Source organism: Hemiscyllium ocellatum, chromosome 2 (assembly GCF_020745735.1).
Source record: "Hemiscyllium ocellatum isolate sHemOce1 chromosome 2, sHemOce1.pat.X.cur, whole genome shotgun sequence".
NCBI lineage: Eukaryota > Metazoa > Chordata > Chondrichthyes > Orectolobiformes > Hemiscylliidae > Hemiscyllium > Hemiscyllium ocellatum.
Window position 1 is genome coordinate 97,049,489 of NC_083402.1, and position 21,937 is coordinate 97,071,425.

At 40.9% G+C, this 21,937-nt stretch overlaps 1 protein-coding gene across 3 annotated transcripts in view; it reads right to left on the reverse strand.

Moving 5' to 3' along the window:
- ror2 (receptor tyrosine kinase-like orphan receptor 2) overlaps window positions 1–21,937 on the reverse strand; it is a 383,083-nt gene that overhangs the window by 30,158 nt on the left and 330,988 nt on the right. For all 3 annotated transcript variants that reach the window (XM_060838740.1, XM_060838732.1, XM_060838751.1), the window contains 2 exons: window positions 3,277–3,404; window positions 472–786 (listed from right to left, as the gene is read on the reverse strand). In XM_060838740.1, the coding sequence (XP_060694723.1) occupies window positions 472–786; window positions 3,277–3,404 (443 nt within the window). The remainder of the gene's footprint in view (window positions 1–471; window positions 787–3,276; window positions 3,405–21,937) is intronic.

The window sequence follows — 21,937 nt, forward strand, 5'->3', positions numbered from 1 at the left end:
TCTTTTGAGACAACATTTGAAATGACACAATTGGACTCTGAATTAACTAATCTAGCTATTGCTATTCATTATTTAATATCAATTAAAAGTTATGTACTTTGAGAAACACAAATGCATCCTGATTAAGCACGTCAAAGCACTGTTATTAGATGGTATAACGTTACTCTAAGACTGTTGATATTGTCGAAACATAAACGGACTTGGTGTGGATGTGTGGGGGAGTAAGGGGTGGTGATTGAGTGTGGAGCTGTCAGGAACATTTGCTACTTTGCAAGCCTAGAAAGCTCTGTTTCATGACATTTAAAAGTGCTGCCTACCATATTTAATTAGTAATTTGAAGTAGCTCAGAGCTAGTGTTCCAATGCTCTGAACATTTAGTTATCTGAAGGACGATATTTTAAATGAGAGCACAAGAGAAGACTGATGACTGATGGGATTAGTTAAAATGAACCAGATCTTTTTCATACTTACATCTGTTAATCCTATCCACAGGAATTCCAATTCTCATGCAGCTTGCAGCCTCTGGGCTTTCCGGCAGTGGCAGATCCTCACAGTTTGGCAACTGAAGCTGCATAAGAATGAGTGGGTTTGATCTTGCAATAATGTATTCTGTTCTACACAGATCATTTTCCAAAACTTCGCATTCATCTCGGCATAATTCCCGTGGTTTGGGATGACGGGAATTGTCATCGCAGAGGGGGAACACGAAGTGACAAAAAGACGGAATGGCAAATTGTGAACACTGATCTGAGAGATGGGTGGAAGTACCAATCATAGTAAATGCAGCTGAAATGAAAAGCACAATAGTTGATTTATAAATCATTACTATATAAAACAAATATTTATCAAAGGCGCTATTACAATAAATCACTTGTCCCAGTTTTATACAATCCTTACTTAATTTGATTAAAATAATTTTAGCTACAACCTATATTTTAAGTAATTAATGTGAATAATGTTAACCTTCAAATTGAAAATTTTAATGATGCACCAAAATATGTAGAAAATGTTTGGAATTTAGTTCTAAAACCCAGAATTCTTTAATGAATATTAAAAGAAAGCATAAAGCACATACCTGCATATACAGGATTTTATTTTTACATATTACTGTTTAGCATGTTCCAGCCAATGGAATCCTTAGTTAAAATATAAATAGTGACTTTGAAGTCGAATACAAAATTGGCTGAATATCACTATTTGTTTACCGAATTGTTCTATATTATTAATGTTAGAAACCTTAACACCAATGATCTTAAGCTACAATTCATTTTGTTTTGACACCACAGATTTTGCTTTGATCCTGGCAGAAAGTAAAATAAAAATTAGTTTACAGCAAACTAGCTCTGAATTCTTACCTACCTTTGTTGAAAATTTGCATGGTAGGTGCATATTACAAACATATCAATTCTATTGAGATGTACTGCAATATAATCCACCACTGCTACCTCATGTTCATCAACTTTAGATTTTTGTTCTCTGAAATGCTACAATTCCACACATTTAACTTTAATTTCTGCATTCTTCTTGTCATAAACAATCTAAATATCTGCTGAACAGAAATTACTTCACTTTGCCACATGGGGTCTCTATACCACAAGAAGCAAATATGAAGTTTGACGAGATACAAGAGCCCCTTTATTCATACTGGCTGTGAACTCGAAAATCCTACACATTTGTGAATTTCAAATACGGGAAGTTGAATAAATCAAGAAAACAACATCTTTAATAAACTTATTGAAGAAAAGTAATCTGAGAATGCTGGAAATATTTAGAACATCAGGAAGCATTTGACGAGAGAGGAATAAGGGAATAAGGTTAACATCTTAGATCAGTGTATGACCTGATTTCCAGTATCTGTAGTAGTTTGCTTTTGTAAAATTAATCTGAAATTAGAAGGAAAACTCTCAATGATCTAAATGTCTCAATTAAGATTAATCCTACCTCATTTCACATATTTGAAATAAATTTCTGTGGTAGTAATTTAAGGGCTCTCAATCAGCTCAAATGGTGACAAATAAAGTTCTGCATCTTCACAAATATTGCAGCAACAATGAGAGTAATGGCAGTTGTAATGATGCTACAGTATCATTAGTAAATTCTCACTCAAGATCTACAGACTGGGGAGGATGTGCAGGAATAATGTGATACTGGCAGAGAAGGAAAATTATTGTAGAAATAGAAATTAATGAAAGACTGAAACAAAGAAAGGAAATAAAGTAAAGAAAGACAATTACATTTTATCTATTAATTTTATAAAGCAATTTCGGACATAATGGGAACAAATGAAAAGCTGAGATTATGCAGACATTAAATCTCCTTATAGGTCAGAAAATCTGGCTTGTAATTATATTAACTTCAAAGCAAAAATTAGATCTTTTAGGACTCCTCCAACAATTTATTGTTTGTGAACATGAATCATATTTTTCAGAATTTTGATGGGTAAATGTGATGCAACAATTATATACATAATAGTATATTTTTCTTGTCAGTATACTGCAAAAATAATATTTGACTTTGACAATAACAATACACACAACAGCAGATTGGCAGCCTGTTTCACACTATGCTTTTTTTTTAAAAGACTGACATTAAAAAGTAAAAAAAAAGCAACTGTTAATTTGCTTTTGTTTTAATCTCTCCCATGGTTCCCTCATGCAGCACACATAAACATGTTTGTTGCACATACAGGAATCAATAGTTTAGTCACCGAAAATTGCACAATCTACACTGAAAAAGATAGATACTGCTCTTGATCAAAATCTTAGTAGACAGAAAGTCAAATCCAGAGACTGATATTATCACAAGGATACAGCATGTGTAGCTACAAGAGGTAAACACAAAACTTGGGTAATTCTGATGGTGTTTTGTGTGAACTTTTAAATTGGGCAGCTCATCTTCAAAGAACCAAAGATTAAAGGAACTTTTACTTTATGAGCTGGCACTAATAAAGGTGTGTTGGATTTGTTTTAAAATAGATTACCAAGACATCCTAACATAATTTAAATGCATTTAAACAACCAATAATTGTTTGGTGCTTAAAGTACAGAATAATCATGAAAAAACATTGACTCTTTCTTTGAACATGTTGAAACTCAGTTTCTGTGGCATGCATAATCATATAAATATACATTTAAAATATTAAAACAAACAATTTGTCTATACATATTCAAATGACACAACGAGGAGGTTGTCATGCAAAATCAAATAAAATTTTTATAAAGACTTTATTCCCTTTTCAGTAAGAATAGTATAAACATTTATTGCTCTTCTGCCTACCAGTAATACGGTTTTCAATTTCTCCCTGCATTTGGAGGGAATCCACATAAATGCTTTGATTTCCAATGAATCGAGCACATGCAATTCCTCTGTATGGCTGACAGAATCCATCTTCATTGTCTTCATCACTGCAAATGCATAATTTAATTTGTTGCAGTTAAAACCTACCATGTTCAGGATATCAAAAAGATAAATGACTGGATTTATTTTTGTCTTACTGTATCTGGTTTCGGGCATCTTTGACAGCAACACACCCCTGCCCCACCAGTGAGACATATTGCCAGATTAAACAGTTAACTGTCAGTCCTCTTGACCAGTTAATCCTGGAGCAGAGATTTCCTAATCCTACCTGAAGCCACTGAAGTAAAGGCTGCAGCCAATGTGAGCAGCAGCGATCTGTGAAAGTTTTAAGCTGCGAGCTAAACAGCAGTGCCGAAGACTGTCACCAGAGAAAAAAGATATGACTTAATTTGGGGAAGTGGAGGAATTTACAAGTTAGTGTCATTGGGAACGGGGAGTCAAAGGCAAGGACAGGCTTTCTCAGTTGTGGACTCAGGAAAAACGTACATGTTGGTGGAAAAGAGAGCTGAATTAAAGCTGCTTTTACTCCATACAAGAACAATGCTAGGTTGCAATTCTTAATCTTAGGGTCGTGCATAGCCAGCTATAAGCAGAGAAACCCACATGTTACTGAGGCTTCCTGTGAGCCACAGTTAACAAAAATGGCATGCCTATTTTCAGTTTGCACTGTTTGTTTAAACCTGTGTGTCAATAACTAACAGTGCAGCACATATGCAGTGTAAATTGAAAACAATTTTAGTAATGTTATTACTGAGAGCCAAAATTCATATAAGCCACCAGTATAATAGTGATCAAATGTGTGCCAAAGTCAGGGATGTGGTTTCTCCCCTTGAGGTTTACTGAATGTCAGTCATTTATGAGAGGATATTGTCATTTGTCAGATAGAAGATGATATGAGAAGTATCAAATTAGTTCCAAACCTGGGCATTTCCTTGAGGTAACTGTACTTGAGGTAGAAAGGGAACAGCAAATGTAAATAAAAAGTATCAATTGTATAATCTTGTGACCGTTATTACTAATTTTGAAGTACCTCAGAAAAATGTTTCACACTTATCAGGAACAACTTTTGGGAAGATTCAAGGTCAATACAAATAGAAAGAGAAAATGCTGGAAGTTGCACAACATATCATCATCATCATAATATCATCATAAAATGGAAATGGCAGAGTAGTGTTTTGGGTGGAGACCTTTCAATCCTTTCCAAATACTCAAAAATCTAGAGTGTGTCTCAAATTTTTTCTGATTTTGTTTCAGATTTCCACATCTGGATATCAACAGAGTCAGAAGGAATCCAGAATCCCTTAAATTGTGGGCAGCAATAATTGGGAACTTCTCATTCCAATTCTTGGCTTTTATGGGCTAATGATAAGATTTGGGTACTGAACTTGAAACCCACACTCCTGACCTGCACAACTCTTTTGCAGAAAGTTGGCATTTCAGCAAATTCCGACCCATCATTAATCTTTTTGTAGCCACCGCCAGCTTCTCCACAAGTTACGATGCTCATGATAAATTTCTTAGAGAAGGATTAATTAAATAAATTTGTTTGCACAGATTAGATAAACTGATTTTTTAATTAACATCTCTATGCGATTATAATGTTTTTCTTTGATCCCCTTGTCAAAGTTTCAATTGATTATTTGCTTAGGGTTAAGAGGAGTCAAGTCTAGAATAGTGGTCATTGTTGATAGGAAGACCAGTTTGCAGAAAATTCTGAACGGACATTATTTTCTAAGCAGTCTCATGCAAACCATTGTGCTGTTGAGGTCATTGGTTCTGTATATAAACTGGAACAGAAGTTCTCAGCGCCATGGAGAGGCCCCAGGATTGGGTACATGAGGTTTCCTAAATTAGCATGAGGTCGCAAAGATGGCATAGAAAGTAACAAATGGATGATGGGGTGTGAGGGGTAAAGACTTAAAATGTGACAAAATCACTGGGATAAACTGCCAGAAAATAAAAGTGAGTGTTTTAACCAATCCACATAAGCACCTTGTGGTCACTTCTGTTTTATTTCTGGGGTGACAGGTCAAACATCTTCCTTCACTTCCCTGGAGCAAACATAGCACATAAAGTAGCAATTTATACTCAGTTGGTCATTGTCTCAATAGCAAAAAATTGAACCCAAGTATTTGCAATTTTTCTTCTAATTTGTTCAGAGATTATGGGCAATGTCTCAAAGCATGATTAATTCCCCAGTCCTTGTTGCCTTTCAAAGGATGGAGGCCTTGTGGTGTTACCACTCTTGCTAACATATACCAATCCAGCAACAATGACAAAGCTATGACACATTATAAGTCAGGATGATGTGACTGAAGCATAAAATTTATGGATGATGGTATTTCCATCATCTTATTACTTATTTTCATATTTGGCGTCAGTGATTGTTGGGCTGGGAAGCATTTTTTGAACTAAGCACGTGAGTTGCTGTAGTTCACTGGATAGGAAGTACATGCCATTTCAGCAGTGATGGCATCTAAGAAAATTGCTTTGTTTAGATGGTGTTTAGCTTTGAGCTGACCCAGGTTAAATGGTGAATCATAAGTCTGACAAGCCCTGTAGAAAGATGACTGAGACACTTCCAGGCATCAACTAGTGAACTAATCATCATACAATACTCTGGTGCTATCCTGCTCCTGTAGTCTTAATGTGGATACGGTTGGCTCACTTTGTCAAAAAAAAATTAATCATGCAGTGAAACAAAGTGCTATGAAAATCTGGGGCCATCTCCACGTGCATCTAAGGAGCATTTGGATGGTTGGAAACTATAAATAATGATGTAGTTGGAAAATGCAAATGCAACTTTAAAATTTAGCGAACCACTTTTAGAAAATAAACTTCATCTTGTTTTTATTTTCATGAAGGTTATGCCTGCAATTTAACACTATGATAATTACATACAGGGAAACAAAATACCAGAACAGATGACAATAAAGCTTTCAATCTGCACAATCACCAGGGTCACTGACCTGACAGCACTGGCACCTCCACATCATGGCAACTACAGTATATAAGACTTTGACCACGTTTGGAGAACTGTGCCCAGTTCTGGTTACTGCACTATAGGAAGGATGTGGAGGTTTTGGAGAGGGTGTGAAAGAGGTTTACCAGGATGTTGCCTGGATTGGAGTTGTTATGGACCAGACCAGACCCCCCCTCAAAATAGTTTAAGGGAGGTAGCCAATATAGTAATATCACATAAACATACCCCTTGGCAAAAAGATAAATTCAGACACAGATTCTTACAGGCAGTTCTCTAATCCAGAAAGAAACATGGTCAAGAGAGATTTCAGAGAAAGTAGAAGTTAGGAATCATTTACTGAAGCTCCAACTCTTCTGAGACCCAATCAGGTCCTGGCTGCGACAGCTAAAAAAAACTGGAAAGCCTGATCAGTGAGAACTGGCCACTCCCCTTTTATTATTACAACTTTTTAAAAAAATAAAATCTAAAGGACTCCTAAATTATTGACTTAAGCCGCCTTCAGTAGCCACTTCGGCACCTCTGCCTTTATAATCTCTCTTTAAACAAAAAACCCAGAACAAAATAACCTTTTTAAAGTGACAGCATTGTCACAGTGTGTATTAGCTATAAGGAGAGACAAACTTGGATTGTTTTCATTAAAGCTTTGGAGGCTGAGGGGTGGCCAGATGGAAGTATATAAAATGATGAGCGCCATGGTATGGTATAGAGGTGGACATTCGGAGTCTCTTTCCCAGGGTGGAAATATCAAAGGACATTGGCTACTGCAGAAAATGTATAGTATTTACACAAAACATAAACTATTTAACTGGGGTCACAGAAACAAACTTCAAAAGATCACCTGAACAAGTTTGTAGGTAGAAAAATTACTGGTTTTGAATTCAATCATAGAGATTCTTTCACAAGGACAACAGTATTTACCCTCTCTCTCTAGTCTCTTAAAACCTTCTCAGAAAATTTTGTGGATTGAAAACCCACAAGAAGAGATCAGTATTCAAAGTTTAAGAGCCTTATAAGGCAAAGCCTGAACCTATGCCTCTGTCTCCAGGCAAAGAGAATTAAACCATCCATAACTGATCTTGGAAGAAACTTCAATGTTAACAGTTTGTATGGATTTTGAACATCTGTAATTCTTTTTCCCTGAATTTAACTCTTACTTGGTCAAAATACTTTTAAGATAATAGTATGAAATTTTAATATGTTCTCCTGAGACTTGGAGGTTATGTGTGCATTAATATCTTTTTGCTAAAAATCTTCACTTGAGTTTTTCTTTCCAAAACACTTGTTATTCAGTCGTTAATTTAAGGAACCTGGTTGACTTGTTTATAAAAGCCTAAAGTTCTGAGGAAGGGTCAATGGACCTGAAGTGTTAACTTTGATTTCTCTCCACAGAAGCTGCCAGACCTGCTGAGCTTTTCCAACAATTTCGGTTTTTGTTTCTGATTAACAGCATCCACAGTTCCTTTGGTTTTTATTTAGTATTTAGCTCACTGGTGCACCTCTCTAAGCATGCCCATTTTAAAGAAGTTCTGTTCCTCTCTCTGACAGGATTTCCATTTCAATCTTTTTTCTTATCCACTGTCATTAATTTCACTGTCACACCTGGTGTTTGACCAGGTATCCATCCCTGACCTGCCTCTGTGATGTTCAATTCTCCTGGTGAGTCTGCCAACTTTCCAGCTGTAATGGTGGCCAAGATCATAGACCACCTACAACCAGATGTAGCAATGCCAGTTACTTTCCCCTCAGCCACTTTGTTGTCTACAAGGTAGAGGGGATCAACACTGAAATCCAGCTGGAGGATTTCAACTAAAGGGTGACAGGCAGAGGATCAGTTTACTCAATACATCTGTGCAGCAGTCTCCTGCTAACTGTGCAACTTTTCCAGGAATTCCCAACTGCCAAAGAGTTCGCCATTGGATAAAAGCAGGCTATGTGGTATAGCCAAGAGGACAATACATTGAGGGTGAGAATGAGTTTTGTCTGTTCAGAAAGTGTTGTGAGATACCTGGAGAGAAAGGAATTAGTTGATCTGGAAAGTATGTTGTGATATGCAGGAGAATGTACTGTGAGGCTTAATGTCTGGCAGTATCACACGACTCACACGTCATACCCTCCTGCGATCCAGGAACCACAGCGAATCATCTCTAGGTTAAAATGACCAAATGTCGGCTGCTGACTTCCTTGATTACTTCCAACTATTCTTGCTTGATTGGAGAAGTAGTTCTCTTCCTCTCACCCTTGAGAGAGTTCACCTTTCTGCTGCTTTTCAGATCACCTTGCAGGACCTGGGGCAGAGACAGGCGGTCTTCCCTGTACTCCTCTCCATTCCTGTGGCTAATGCAGCCTGGACAATCCAAATTCTAGTGAACCATGGTGTGCTCCTTTACTATTTGAAATCCTTGTGGTGACAGAATGGGCAAGCCATCCTCACGACAATCTCTGGTTGGGAAACGTAGAGTTGGCAGGATAACTGGATCAGAGCTGAAAATGTGTTGCTGCAAAAGCGCAGCAGGTCAGGCAGCATCCAAGGAGCAGAAGGGCTCATGTCCAAACGTCAATTCTCCTGTTCTTTGGATACTGCCTGATCTGCTGCGCTTTTCCAGCAACACGTTTTCAGCGCTGATCTCTAGCATCTGTAGTCCTCACTTTCTCCTAGGATAACTGGATTACTCTGCTAAAGGGCTAGTGGTGAGCTGTTCAGGGAGTTGTGTTCCAAACATGAACAAGTCCTTGATGCCACAGTGAAGATCAAGTACAGGTGGAAATTTTCTAATGAATGGCAGAACCCTTAGGAGTGCTGATATGCAGAAGGATCGGAGTGTGCAGGTCCACAGTTACTGAAGGTGGCAGCACAGGTATGTAAGGTATGTAAGGCTTGCCTTCATTGGAAGGGGCATTGAGTATAAAGATAGACAAGTTATGCTGCAGCTTTATAGAATTTTAGTTAGGCCACAGTTGGAATATTGTGTACAGCTCCAGTCACAACACTACCAGAAGGATGTGGATGTTTTGGAGAGGTAATAGAAATTTTTTACCAGGATGTTGCCTGGTATGGGGGATTTTAGCTATGAAGAGGGGTTGGGTAGACTGTATTTGTTTTCACTGGAATGCAGGACTTTGAGGGGTGATCTGATAGAAGTTTATAAGGTTGTGAATGGCATGGATCGAGTGGAAAGCATGAGGCTTTTCCCAGGATGGAAGGTTCAATTACTAGGGGAAATTGAAGACTGCAGATGTTGGAGAGTCAGAGTTGATAAAGCATGGCGCTGGAAAAAACACAGCGGGTCAGGCAGCAAAGAGGAGCAAGAGAGTCGGGTATAATCGTTCTTCAGTCCTGACTGACCTGCTGTTCTTTTTCCAGTGCCATGCTTTATCAACTCAATTATTAGGAGACATAAGTTCAAGGTGCAGGGTGGGGGTAGAGTTTAAAAGGAATGTGCAAGGTAAGTTTTTCACACAAATGGTGGTGAGTGCCTGAAATGTGTTGCCAGAGGAGGTGGTGGAAGCAGACACAAGAGCAGCATTCAAGAAACACCTGGACAAATGCTTGAATAGGAAGGAAATTGAGGGATAGGGATCCTGTAAGTGAAAACAGTTTTAGTATGGAAAGGCAAAGTGTGCTGGCGCAAGCTTAGAGGGCTGAAGTGCCCGTTCCTGTGCTGTATTGTTCTTTGATACTGAAGTTGATAAGATCCAGAACTTAAGAAGACAGTTCATTAGGCAGAGATTGATAGATTCTTGATGTCAGGGGGAATTAAGGGATACGGGGAGAATGCTGGTAATTGGACGGCACGTTGGCACAGTGGTTAGCACTGCTGCCTCACAGTGCCAGGGACCTGGGTTCAATTCCCGCCTCAGGCGACTGACTGTGTGGAGTTTGCACATTCTCCCCGTGTCTGCGTGGGTTTCCTCCGGGTGCTCCGGTTTCCTCCCACAGTCCAAAGATGTGCGGGTCAGGTGAATTGGCCATGCTAAATTGCCCGTAGTGTAAGGGGTATGGGTGGGTTGCGCTTCGGCGGGTCGGTGTGGACTTGTTGGGCCGAAGGGCCTGTTTCCACACTGTAAGTAATCTAATCTAATGGAGTTGAAATGCCCGTCAGCCATGATTGAATGGCAGAGTGGACTCGATGGGCCGAATGGCCTTACTTCCACTCCTATGTCTTATGGTCTTATCAGCTTCTCAAGAGCAATTTGAGGTGGGCAAAAAGTGCTGACCTTACTTGGACACTCACATCTCATGAGTTAATAATTTAAAAAATAATTATGCTGTCCCAATATTTTGATTCCCAAGTTATGGGTGGCACGGTGGCACAGTGGTTAGCACTGCTGCCTCACAGCACCAGAGACCCGGGTTCAATTCCCGCCTCAGGCAACTGACTGTGTGGAGTTTGCACGTTCTCCCCGTGTCTGCGTAGGTTTCCTCCGGGTGCTCCGGTTTCCTCCCACAGTCCAAAGATGTGCGGGTTAGGTAAATTGGCCATGCTAAATTGCCCGTAGTGATAGGTAAGGAGCAAATGTAGGGGTCTGGGTGGGTTGCGCTTCGGCAGGTCGGTGTGGACTTGTTGGGCCGAAGGGCCTGTTTCCACACTGTAAGTACTCTACTCTAATCTCCAAGTACTCTAATCTTAACATGAATTATGTAACACAGTGGTTCCACCATTAATCCATCTGGAACTTCTCTTTTCATCTTCTGCCAAAATGATGGCTATCCTTTACCACATCTCTGCTTTCTGAGTTCTGGCTAACTATCCGCACTGTTACTTGTTCCTGGACTCTGGATGCTCTAATCTGATAGCTGTTCATGAACTGTATGATGTGGTATCTTATGATAGGCCTTTTGAAAATCCGATAAATTTTCATTACCCTACCTGACATTTTTTGTTACTCTCGCAATGAATTGGTCAAGGAAGACTTAGAGTCATAAAGTCATAGAGATGTACAGCATCTTTACACAAAACAGATCCTTTGGTCCAACTCGTCCATGCCGACCAGATAGCCCAACCTAATCTAGCCCCATTTGCCAGCACTTGGCTCATAATCCATCTAAACCTTTCTTATTCATATATTCATCCAGATACTTTTTAAATGTTGCAATTGTACCAGCCCCCACCACTTCCTCTGGCAGCTCATTCCATACCCGCATCACCCTCTGCATGAAAAAATTGTCCCTTAGGTCCCTTTTAAATCTTTTCCCTCTCACCCTAAACCTATGCCCTCTAGTTCTGGACTCCCCCACCCAGGGAAAAGACCTCGTCTATTTACCGTATCCATGCCCCTCAGGATTTTATAAACCTCTATAAGTTCATTCCTCAGCCTCTGACACTCCAGGGAAAACAATCCCAGCCTATTCAGCCTCTCCCTGTAGCACAAATCTTCCAAACCCGGCAATATCCTTGTAAATCTTTTTTGAACCCTTTCAGCAACCTTCTGATAGGAAGGAGACGAGAATTGCATGCAATATTCCAAATGCGGCCCAACTAATGTCCTGTACAGCTGCAACATGACTCCCAATTCATATACTCAAATTTCTGACCAATAAAGGAAAGCATACCAAACGCCTTCTTCATGATCCTATTTACCTGCAACTCCACTTTCAAGGAACTATGAACCTATACTCCAAGGTCTCTTTGTTCAGCAATACTCCCCAGGACCAAGTGCAGCACCTCCCATTTATCTAAATTAAACTCCACCTGTCACTCCTCAGTCCATTGGCCTATCTGATCATGATCCCATTGTAATCTGTGGTAACCTTCTTCGATGTCCACTACACCTCACATTTTGGTGTCATCTGCAAACTTCCCAGAATCTCACAATTGTTCTGATGCAAATGGAAGTGTCTGCACTGGCTATCCAATAAGAATTATGACTTGTCGCCACTTGTTTGCATATTACCTTACACATTGCTTTCCTAATACAGTAATCATCTGTTGAAAACCTCAATTGACTCTGACTGAATCACACTTCTAGGCATTACATTCCAGCACAAACCACCTGTTGCGTGAAAATGATCTTTTTCATCTTGCATTTGCTACATTTGCAAATCATTTTAAATCTGTGCCTTCTACTTTTTTGAGAGGGGGAACAGTTTTTTTCATAATTATTCTATTGAGACCTCTTGTGACTTTAAAATCTTCAATCACATCTCCTCCCAGACTCCTCCTCTCCAAGGAGAACAGCCCAAAAGTCTCCAGTCTATCCTTGTAACTGATGTTTCTCATCCCTAGAACCATTCTTGTAAATCTATTCTTGTCTGAAATGCATGCTGATCAGCATTATATTAATGGTTTTGAGATATTTTTCATGTTCTCTTTGGTTCAGCTTCCATAATTTTTCCTACCTCTGATGCTGAGCTAATTGAGCTTTACCTGCTACTCGACAATTCTTTGACATTATAACTTCTCTACTGAATTATTGAATGTATTGAGCAATAACTGTGCCACATAGAAACAAAGAAAATTTCACCTTTCAAGCCTGTATTCAAAATATCATGGCTGATAAAAAACAATTTCAGCATCTCACTCCCACTTTCTCTCCTTGATTCCTTTATCCACAAGAGCCATGTTTTGAATAAATGTAATGAACTGGCCGCAAAAGCTTTCTGTGGTAGGTAATTCCACAGTTGCACAATTCTGAATGAAGAAATTCTTCTTTATTTCAGTCCTGAACAGCTTACCCCTTAGATTGTGACTCCTAGTTCCAGATTTCCCCAACATTAGGAACATCCTTCCTCCATTTAGCCTATTCCTTCCTATCAGGATTTTATATATTTCTATGAGGTCCCCCCTTATTCTTCAAAATTCCAGTGAGTACAAACTCAGTCAATCCAATCTGTCTTCATATGCCAGTCCTGCCATCCCAGGAATCAGTCTGGTGAACCTTCACTGGACTCCCTCAATAGCAAGAATGTTTTTCCTCAGACTAGGAGTCCAAAACTGCACACAATACTCCAGGCGTGGCTTCACTAAGGCCCTGTATAAATGCAGCAAGGCATCCTTACTCTTGTAACAAAATCCTCTTGCTAAGGAAGGACAGTGTGCCATTAGTTTTCCTCACCGCCTGCTGCATCTGCATGCCAACCTTCAGTGACTGATCCACCAAAACACTCAGATCTTGTTGCATCGCACTTTTTCCTTAATTGCCATCATTCAGGTAATAATCTGCCTTCCTGTTTTTGCCACTAAAGTGAATAACCTCACATTTATCCACATTATATTATATTTGCCAAACATCTACTCTCTTAGTCAGCCTGTCCAAGTCACCTTGCAACCTCTTAGCATCCTCCTCACAGCACACACTGCCACCCAGCTTAGTGTCTCTACAAATTTGGAGATATTACATCAATTCCTTCGTTCAAATCGTTAATGTATATTGTGAACAGCTGGAATTCCAGCACTCAACCCTACAGTACCCCACTCATCACAGTCTGCCACTCTGAAAAGGACCAATTTACTCCAAATCTCTGCTTTCTGTCTGCCAAGCGTGTCAATGCATTACCTCCAATACCATGAGCTTTAAGTTTGCTTACTATTCTCCTGTCAAATACATTTTGAAAATCCAGATGCACAACAACTTATATGATTCACTCTTGTACGCTTTACTGGTCATATCCTCAAAAACTTCCAGAAGATTTGTCAAACATGATTTCTCTTTAGCGAATCTATACTGACTTGGACCAATCCTGCCACTACTTTCCAAGTACTCAATTATTACATCCTTAATAATTGACTCCAACATTTTCCCCACCACTGATGTCAGGGTAGCTATCTTATAATTCCCAGTTTTCTCTTGCCCTGCTTTTTCAAAAAGTGGAGTTACGTTAGCTACCCTCCAGTCCATTGGGACCCTTCCATAATCTAGAAGATGCAGAAGATCAGGCTCTGGACTTATTGGGTTTAACCCGATCAATTTCCACAATACCATTTCCTGACTAATAAGGATTTCTATCAGTTCCTCCGTCATGCTTGACCTTCTGTCTCCTCTCATTCTGGAAGTTTATTGGTGTCCTTGTCATGAAGACAGATCCAAGATATTTGTTCAACTAATCTGCTATCTCCTTGTTGTCCATTATGAATTCACCTGATCCTAGCAGTAAGGGAATTACATTTATCTTCACCAGTGTTTTAATCTCCACAAACCTGTGGAAGCTTTTGCAGTCAGTCAATTTTTCATTTTCTGCAAGCTTACACTTGTATTCTATTTTTGCATTCTGAATTAAAACTTTTGACTGCTTCTGATGAGTTTTACATTTATCCCTAGTCTTCTGGTTTTGTGTTTTTTCTGGCCCATTTATATGCTTTCTCTTTGGCCTTAGCACTATCCCTAATTTCCCTTGTTAGCCATGCTTGAGCCACCTTCCTTGTGCCAGACAGGGATTTTAAATTGTTAAGGTTCATCTGTATATTTTTTAAATGTCTGCTTTTGCCTCCCTTAAGAATCCTTGGCCAGCTTATATTTGCCATTGCATGTCTCAGACGATCAAAGGAGAAAGTGAGGACTGCAGACATTGGAGGTCAGATTTGAAAGGTGTGGTGCTGGAAAAGCACAGCAGGTCATGCAGCATCCAAGGAGCAGGGGAATCGATGTTTTGGGCATAGGCCCTTCATCAGGAAGGTGTGGGGTGGAAGAGAGGGATTGATGTAGCTGGTAAGGTGATAGGTAGATGCAGTGAGGGGTGATGGTGATAGTTTGGAGGGGAGGATGGAGTGGATAAGTGGGAAGGAAGATGGACATGAAGGACAGTTCAAGAGGGTGGTGCCAAGTTGGAGGGTTGGACCTGGGATGAGGTGGAGAGGGGGGAGATGAGGAAACTGGGCGCCATGTTGTTGAAGGGTCCCAAGGTCCCATGTTCTACCAAAAACTCTTGCCAGGACATTGGTTCCAATTTTGCCCAGATGCAGACAATCTGGTTTGTGCGAGACTGGTTCTACCTTCCTCTGAACTAGTTCCAATGTCCCAGCAATTTCAATCCCTCCCTCTCGCACCATCGTCTAGCACATCATATTAGCTACCCTGCCATTTTCACTTCAACCAGCATGTAGCAATGGTAGCAGTCCTACATTTTAGTTTAATTCCTAACTCCCTAAATTCAGCTTGTAGGACCTCACCTTCTTTTTTATCTGTTTGTTGATGCCTATGTGCACCCTATTCACCCTTCCCGTCCAGAATATCTGCATCTGCTCTAAGACATCCTTGACCCTTGCACCATCGAGGTAACATATCATTTGGTATTCTAGGAGAAAGTGAGGACTGCAGAAGCTGGAGATCAGAGTTCAAAAGTGCGGCACTGGAAAGGCACAGCAAGTCAGTCAGCATCCGAGGAGCAGGAGAGTCAATGTTTCAGGCATAAGCCCTTCATCAGGAATTTGTATTCTAGTTTGCAGCTGCAGAAATGCCTATCTTTTCCCTAACAATTGAATCCGCTATCACTGTAGCTCTGCCCTTGTTCCTGCCTCCTGTGCAGCAGACCTAGACACAGTGCCATGAACCAGGCTGCTGCCACCTTTCCTTGGTGAGCCATCTCCCCAAAAGTATCCAAAATCTGTTTTGGAGAAAGGTGACTATAGGGAACTCCTGCACCACCTTCCCACTCTTCCTCTGTCTGGTACTCACCCATTCACTATCTTTCTCAGTAATTTTTATCTGCAACTTATTATCCACAATTCCCTTAGCCTTGCAGCTGCTCCAGAATAAATCCTGTTGCAGCTCCAGAGCCATCACACGATCAGAATGGAGCTGTAGCTGGACAAACGTCCTACATCTGAAGGAGTCAGGGACATTGGAAGGATCTCTGAATTCCCATATTGCACAGGAGAAGCACAACATGGCTCTGGGGTCTCCTGCCATGACATACCCTCCATGTTACTTAACAAGAAGAGCAGCAAGGCCAAGATAAAATAAGAGAAAAGAAAAACTACAGCTACTCATTAACCTACTGGCTGTCACATCACAGTTCAATTTCCTTCTCCTTTGCCCTCATATCTCCAGAAGCTCCAATAGTTTACTCCCCCAAGACTGCTATTCCTCCTGATTCAATTGTGCCCTTTTGACTGGGTCTTGATCTCCTGACTCCACTCCTCCTCAAACACCTCCCTAAATGTCCGTATTGAGCTTAACTGTCAGCACTTCACCCTTGAGGCCTAATTTTTATTTATATACACACCCTTGACTCGTTCTACTCTACTCAACTTGTCCCAGAATCCAGTACAGTTACTTGTCACTGGTACCCACTGTTAGATTGTTGCTCTTGCTCTTGCTTGAGCATCAAGCTGTCCTCGATCCTCTTCACAAATATGGTGAGTGAGCTTCTCATTAGTGCCCACTGTTATCTCTTCCCTACGTTTTTTAAAAAAATAGGTGGATACAAATTGGTCCAGTGCAGTGGTCTTATTATCTTATCTTAGTTTGATTAATTTATGCATATTACTCTTCTTTATAAGTACAACTTTATCATTTATAATCTCATCTTCCAATATTTTGTTCACCTTGTCTGCCTCTCTCAAGCCTGTATTATTCAAATATAGCACACAATACTCCAAACAAGACCCACAAATTTGTAGGTATTCATTACACTCATTTGCATTCAGTTTTTTCGAAGTATAAAAAGAAGCATTCTGACGCTTCCCAAAGACCTTTTCTATGAGTCCCATAAATGTAAAGATCTGAATGTTTACACATCCACTCTTCTTCCCTATATTTTAAATTCTCTTATTCAAAGGTACTCATATTCAACCTTACATTTTTCTTTCCTACACTGAAATTTAACTACCATTTACTTGTTTTGGCTGGTAGCTTATCTACATCATCCTGTCACAATTTTCATTCACTCTAATTAGGCGTCAGTAGCAATTTCAATAAAATTCTCTCAATTCCCAAAACCTAATCATCAACATGTTCAAAAAGACAAAAATTTAATTTTGGGAAAGGGGAATGTAAATTTTGTTTGATTTGCATACTTATTTTCTTGTAACAAGTTGTTATTTCTTTGACATAGTTTTTCAATGCTTCTGTGTTTGTTTATGTAGGATTGCCTGGTGTGAAGTATATAAAAGCTTTTAACATTGTTTCTATAAGTTGTTGTGGTTAAATGACAGCTTTGAGAAGGTACGTGATCAAGGTATTTCAAAAAGAATATTAAATGGATTTTCAGTATATCCCTGACTTAAGATCAGGGCTGCGCTATTACCTATGACTGTTCTGAGCTGCTGTGAACCAACAAGGATTGGGTCCAACTCCATCGGAGCTACAGCTGATGTGGGTGAGGATTTGGAATTCCCAATTTTAAATTTGGGAAGGGTGGAGAAAGGTAGAGCGATAGTTCTTGGGGACTCGATAGTGAGGGGTACAGACAGACGGTTTTGTGGGGCGACAGTGACTCACGTTTGGTATGTTGCCTCCCAGGTGCAAGGGTACGTGATGTCGCTGATCGTGTTTTCCGGGTCCTTAAGGGGGAGGGGGAGCAGCCCCAGATCGTGGTCCACGTTGGCACCAACGATATAGGTAGGAAGAGGGGTGAGGATGTCAGACAGGCTTTCAGGGAGCTAGGTTGGAAGCTCAGAGTTAGAACAAACAGAGTTGTAGTCTCTGGTTTGTTACCCGTGCCACGTGATAGAGAGTCGAGGAATAGGGAGAGAGAGCAGTTAAATGCGTGGCTACAGGGATGGTGCAGGAGGGAGGGATTCCGGTTTCTGGACAACTGGGGTTCTTTCTGGGGAAGGTGGGACCTCTATAAAAAGGATGGTCTACACCTGAACCTGAGGGGCACCAGTATCCTTGGGGGGAGGTTTGCTAGTGCTCTTTGGGAGGGTTTAAACTAACTCCGCCGGGGCATGGGAACCTGGACTGTAGCTTTAGGGTACAGGACCTTGAGTATAGGGAGGTTATGAATAATGCAGCGATCTCGAAGGAGGGTGCCTGTAAACAGAAGGGTGGATTGAAGTGTGTATACTTCAATGCCAGAAGTATAAGAAATAAGGTAGGTGAACTTGCAGCGTGGGTTGGTACCTGGGACTTCGATGTTGTGGCCATTACAGAGACGTGGGTAGAACAGGGACAAGAATGGCTGTTGCAGGTTCCAGGGTTTAAATGTTTTAGTAGGATCAGACATGGGGGTAAAAAAGGGGGAGGTGTGGCATTACTTGTCAAAGATAGTATTACGGCAGTGGAATGGACGATGGAAGAGGACTTGCCATCTGAGGTAGTTTGGGCTGAGGTTAGAAATAGGAAAGGTGAGGTCACCCTGTTAGGTGTTTTCTACAGGCCTCCTAATAGTCCTAGAGAAGTAGAGGATAATATTGCGAGGATGATTCAGGAAAAGAGTGAAGGTAGCAGGGGAGTTGTTATGGGGGACTTTAACTTCCCAGATATTGACTGGGAGAGCTATAGCTCGAGTTCATTAGATGGGTCGGTGTTTGTCCAATGTGTGCAGGAGGGTTTCCTGACACAATATGTAGACAGGCCAACAAGAGGTGAGGCTATACTGGATTTGGTTCTAGGTAATGAACCAGGCCAGGTGTTAGACTTGGAGGTAGGTGAGCACTTCGGGGACAGTGACCACAACTCGGTGACTTTTACTTTAGTGATGGAGAGGGATAATCGTGCGCCGCAGGGCAAGAGTTATAGCTGGGGGCAGGGAAATTATGATGCAGTGAGGCATGACTTAGGATGTGTGGATTGGAAAAACAGGCTTCAAGAGAAGAACACTAATGAGATGTGGGGATTGTTCAAGGAGCAGCTACTACGTGTCCTCGATAAATATGTACCAGTCAGGCATGGTGTAAAGGGCCTTGTGAGGCAGCCGTGGTTTAGTAAGGAATTGGAATCCCTTGTGAAAGGGAAGAAGGCGGCATATGTAAAGATGAGGCGTGAAGGTTCAGTTGGGGCGATAGAGAGTTATAAGGTAGCCAGGAAGGATCTAAAGAGAGAGCTAAGAGCAGCGAGAAGGGGACATGAAAAGTCTTTAGCTGGTAGGATTAGGGAAAACCCAAAGGCTTTCTATAGGTATGTCAGGAATAAAAGGATGACTAGGGTAGGTATCGGTCCAGTCAAGGATAGTAGTGGGAAGTTGTGTGTGGAGGCGGAGGAGATTGGAGAGACACTAAATCAATACTTTTCATCAGTATTCACTCAGGAACAGGACACTGTTGCTGATGTGAATATGGAGTCACAAATGATTAGAATGGATGGCCTGGAAATATGCAGGGAAGAGGTTCTGGGAATATTGGAGAGGATGAAAATAGATAAGTCTCCTGGGCCTGATGGATCCTATGGGAAGCTAGGGAGGAGATAGCAGAGCCATTGGCCTGGATTTTTATGTCGTCATTGTCAACGGGAATAGTACCAGAGGACTGGAGGATAGCGAATGTGGTCCCCTTGTTCAAGAAAGGGAGTAGGGATAGCCCTAGTAACTATAGGCCAGTGAGTCTGACTTCAGTGGTGGGCAAAGTCTTAGAGAGAATGGTAAGGGATAAGATTTATGAACATCTGGATAGGAATAACGTGATCAAGGATAGCCAGCATGGTTTTGTGAAGGGCAGGTCGTGCCTCACAAACCTTATTGAGTTCTTTGAGAAGGTGACTAAGGAAGTGGACGAGGGTAAAGCAGTAGATGTTGTGTATATGGATTTTAGTAAGGCGTTCGATAAGGTTCCCCATGGTAGGCTAATGCTAAAACTACGGAGGTATGGCATTGAGGATACATTAGAGGTTTGGATTAGGAATTGGCTGGCTGGAAGGAGACAGAGGGTAGTAGTTGATGGACTATGTTCATCTTGGAGTGCAGTTACTAGCGGTGTACCACAAGGATCTGTTTTGGGACCATTGCTTTTTGTTATCTTTATAAATGATCTAGAGGAAGGGCTTGAAAGCTGGGTAAGCAAGTTTGCGGATGACACAAAAGTCGGTGGAGTTGTGGATAGTGAGGAAGGAAGTGGTAGGTTACAGCGGGATATAGATAAGTTGCAGAGCTGGGCAGAAATGTGGCAAATGGAATTCAATGTAGCTAAGTGTGAAGTCATTCACTTTGGTAGGAGTAACAAGAAGATGGATTACTGGGCTAATGGTAGGCTACTTGGTAGTGTGGATGAGCAGAGGGATCTTGGTGTCCATGTACACAGATCTCTGAAAGCTGCCACCCAGGTAAATAGTGCTGTGAGGAAGGCATATGGTGTACTGGGCTTTATTGGTAGAGGAATTGAGTTCCGGAGTCCTGAGGTCATGTTGCAACTGTATAAGACTCTGGTGCGGCCTCATCTGGAGTACTGTGTGCAGTTTTGGTCGCCATACTATAGGAAGGATGTGGAGGCATTGGAACGAGTGCAGAGGAGGTTCACCAGGATGTTGCCTGGAATGGTAGGAAAATCTTATGAGGAAAGGCTGAGGCACTTGGGGCTGTTCTCATTGGAGAAGAGAAGGTTTAGGGGAGATTTGATAGAGGTGTATAAGATGATTAGGGGTTTAGATAGGGTCGACACTGAGAACCTTTTACCGCTAATGGAGTCAGGTGTTACTAGGGGACACAGCTTTAAATTAATGGGTGGTATGTATAGGACAGATGTTAGGGGTAGATTCTTTACACAGCGGGTTGTGAGTTCATGGAATGCCCTGCCAGTAGCAGTGGTGAACTCTCCTTCTTTATGGTCATTTAAGCGGGCATTGGATAGGCATTTGGAAGTTATTGGGCTAGTGTAGGTTAGGTAGGATTCGGTCGGCGCAACATCGAGGGCCGAAGGGCCTGTACTGCGCTGTATCTTTCTATGTTCTATGTTCTAAATTATTTTGTGCACAATAGATACTTGGAGAAGGGTACAGAGGTGTATTGATAGCACTGATAGTGTCCAAGATAGTGAGGGTATAGTGGATGCATGGGGCTTAGCGCTTGGGAAAAATGGAGGTTACATGGTGGGACAATATGGGAGATATGAAAAGACTCAGAGGGGGAATAAAGGATAAAAAGTGGCATGGAGGTAAAGCGAGGACTTGAGGGCATTATAGTAATGATTATATCTGTGCCAATATATACCACTAAATGGCAGATAGTCTTCAAGCCTGCCTAACTTTCCACTTGCCAATCTCTAATACCATTTTGATTTGACTGTGTCTCTCTCTCTCTCACACACACACACACACACACACACACACACACAAACAAACAAACACCTTCAGGCAGAGGCCTTTTAATGGACACAGTTTTGCAGAATCAGGATATTTTGTGCTTTACATTTCCTTCAGGAAAATCCAGTTCCACTGTTTCTTAAGAATATCTTTCTTATTTTGTCCCACCCCAACCTTCACGAAAAATTATTTCCATGAATTTCCATTTGTGTCGTTCCAATGTTAATGCACAAGAGCTTCAAAACCACCCCAAAGTATAAACATGGAAAAATTAGGAAATACAGGCGGCCACACTCAACGATTGCTCAATATAAATGGGGAAATGAATCATGTTTCAGGAGTCATAAATTCACACCACAAAGTAGTGCTATTTCAACTAGAAACTGAAAATGTATTCTTATAATAAAGTTAATTTTGGCAAGTTGTACGAATACATGTTATCTTTTCCTTCCTTGCAGAGCTGAATTACATGTGAATGAAGCAAAATCT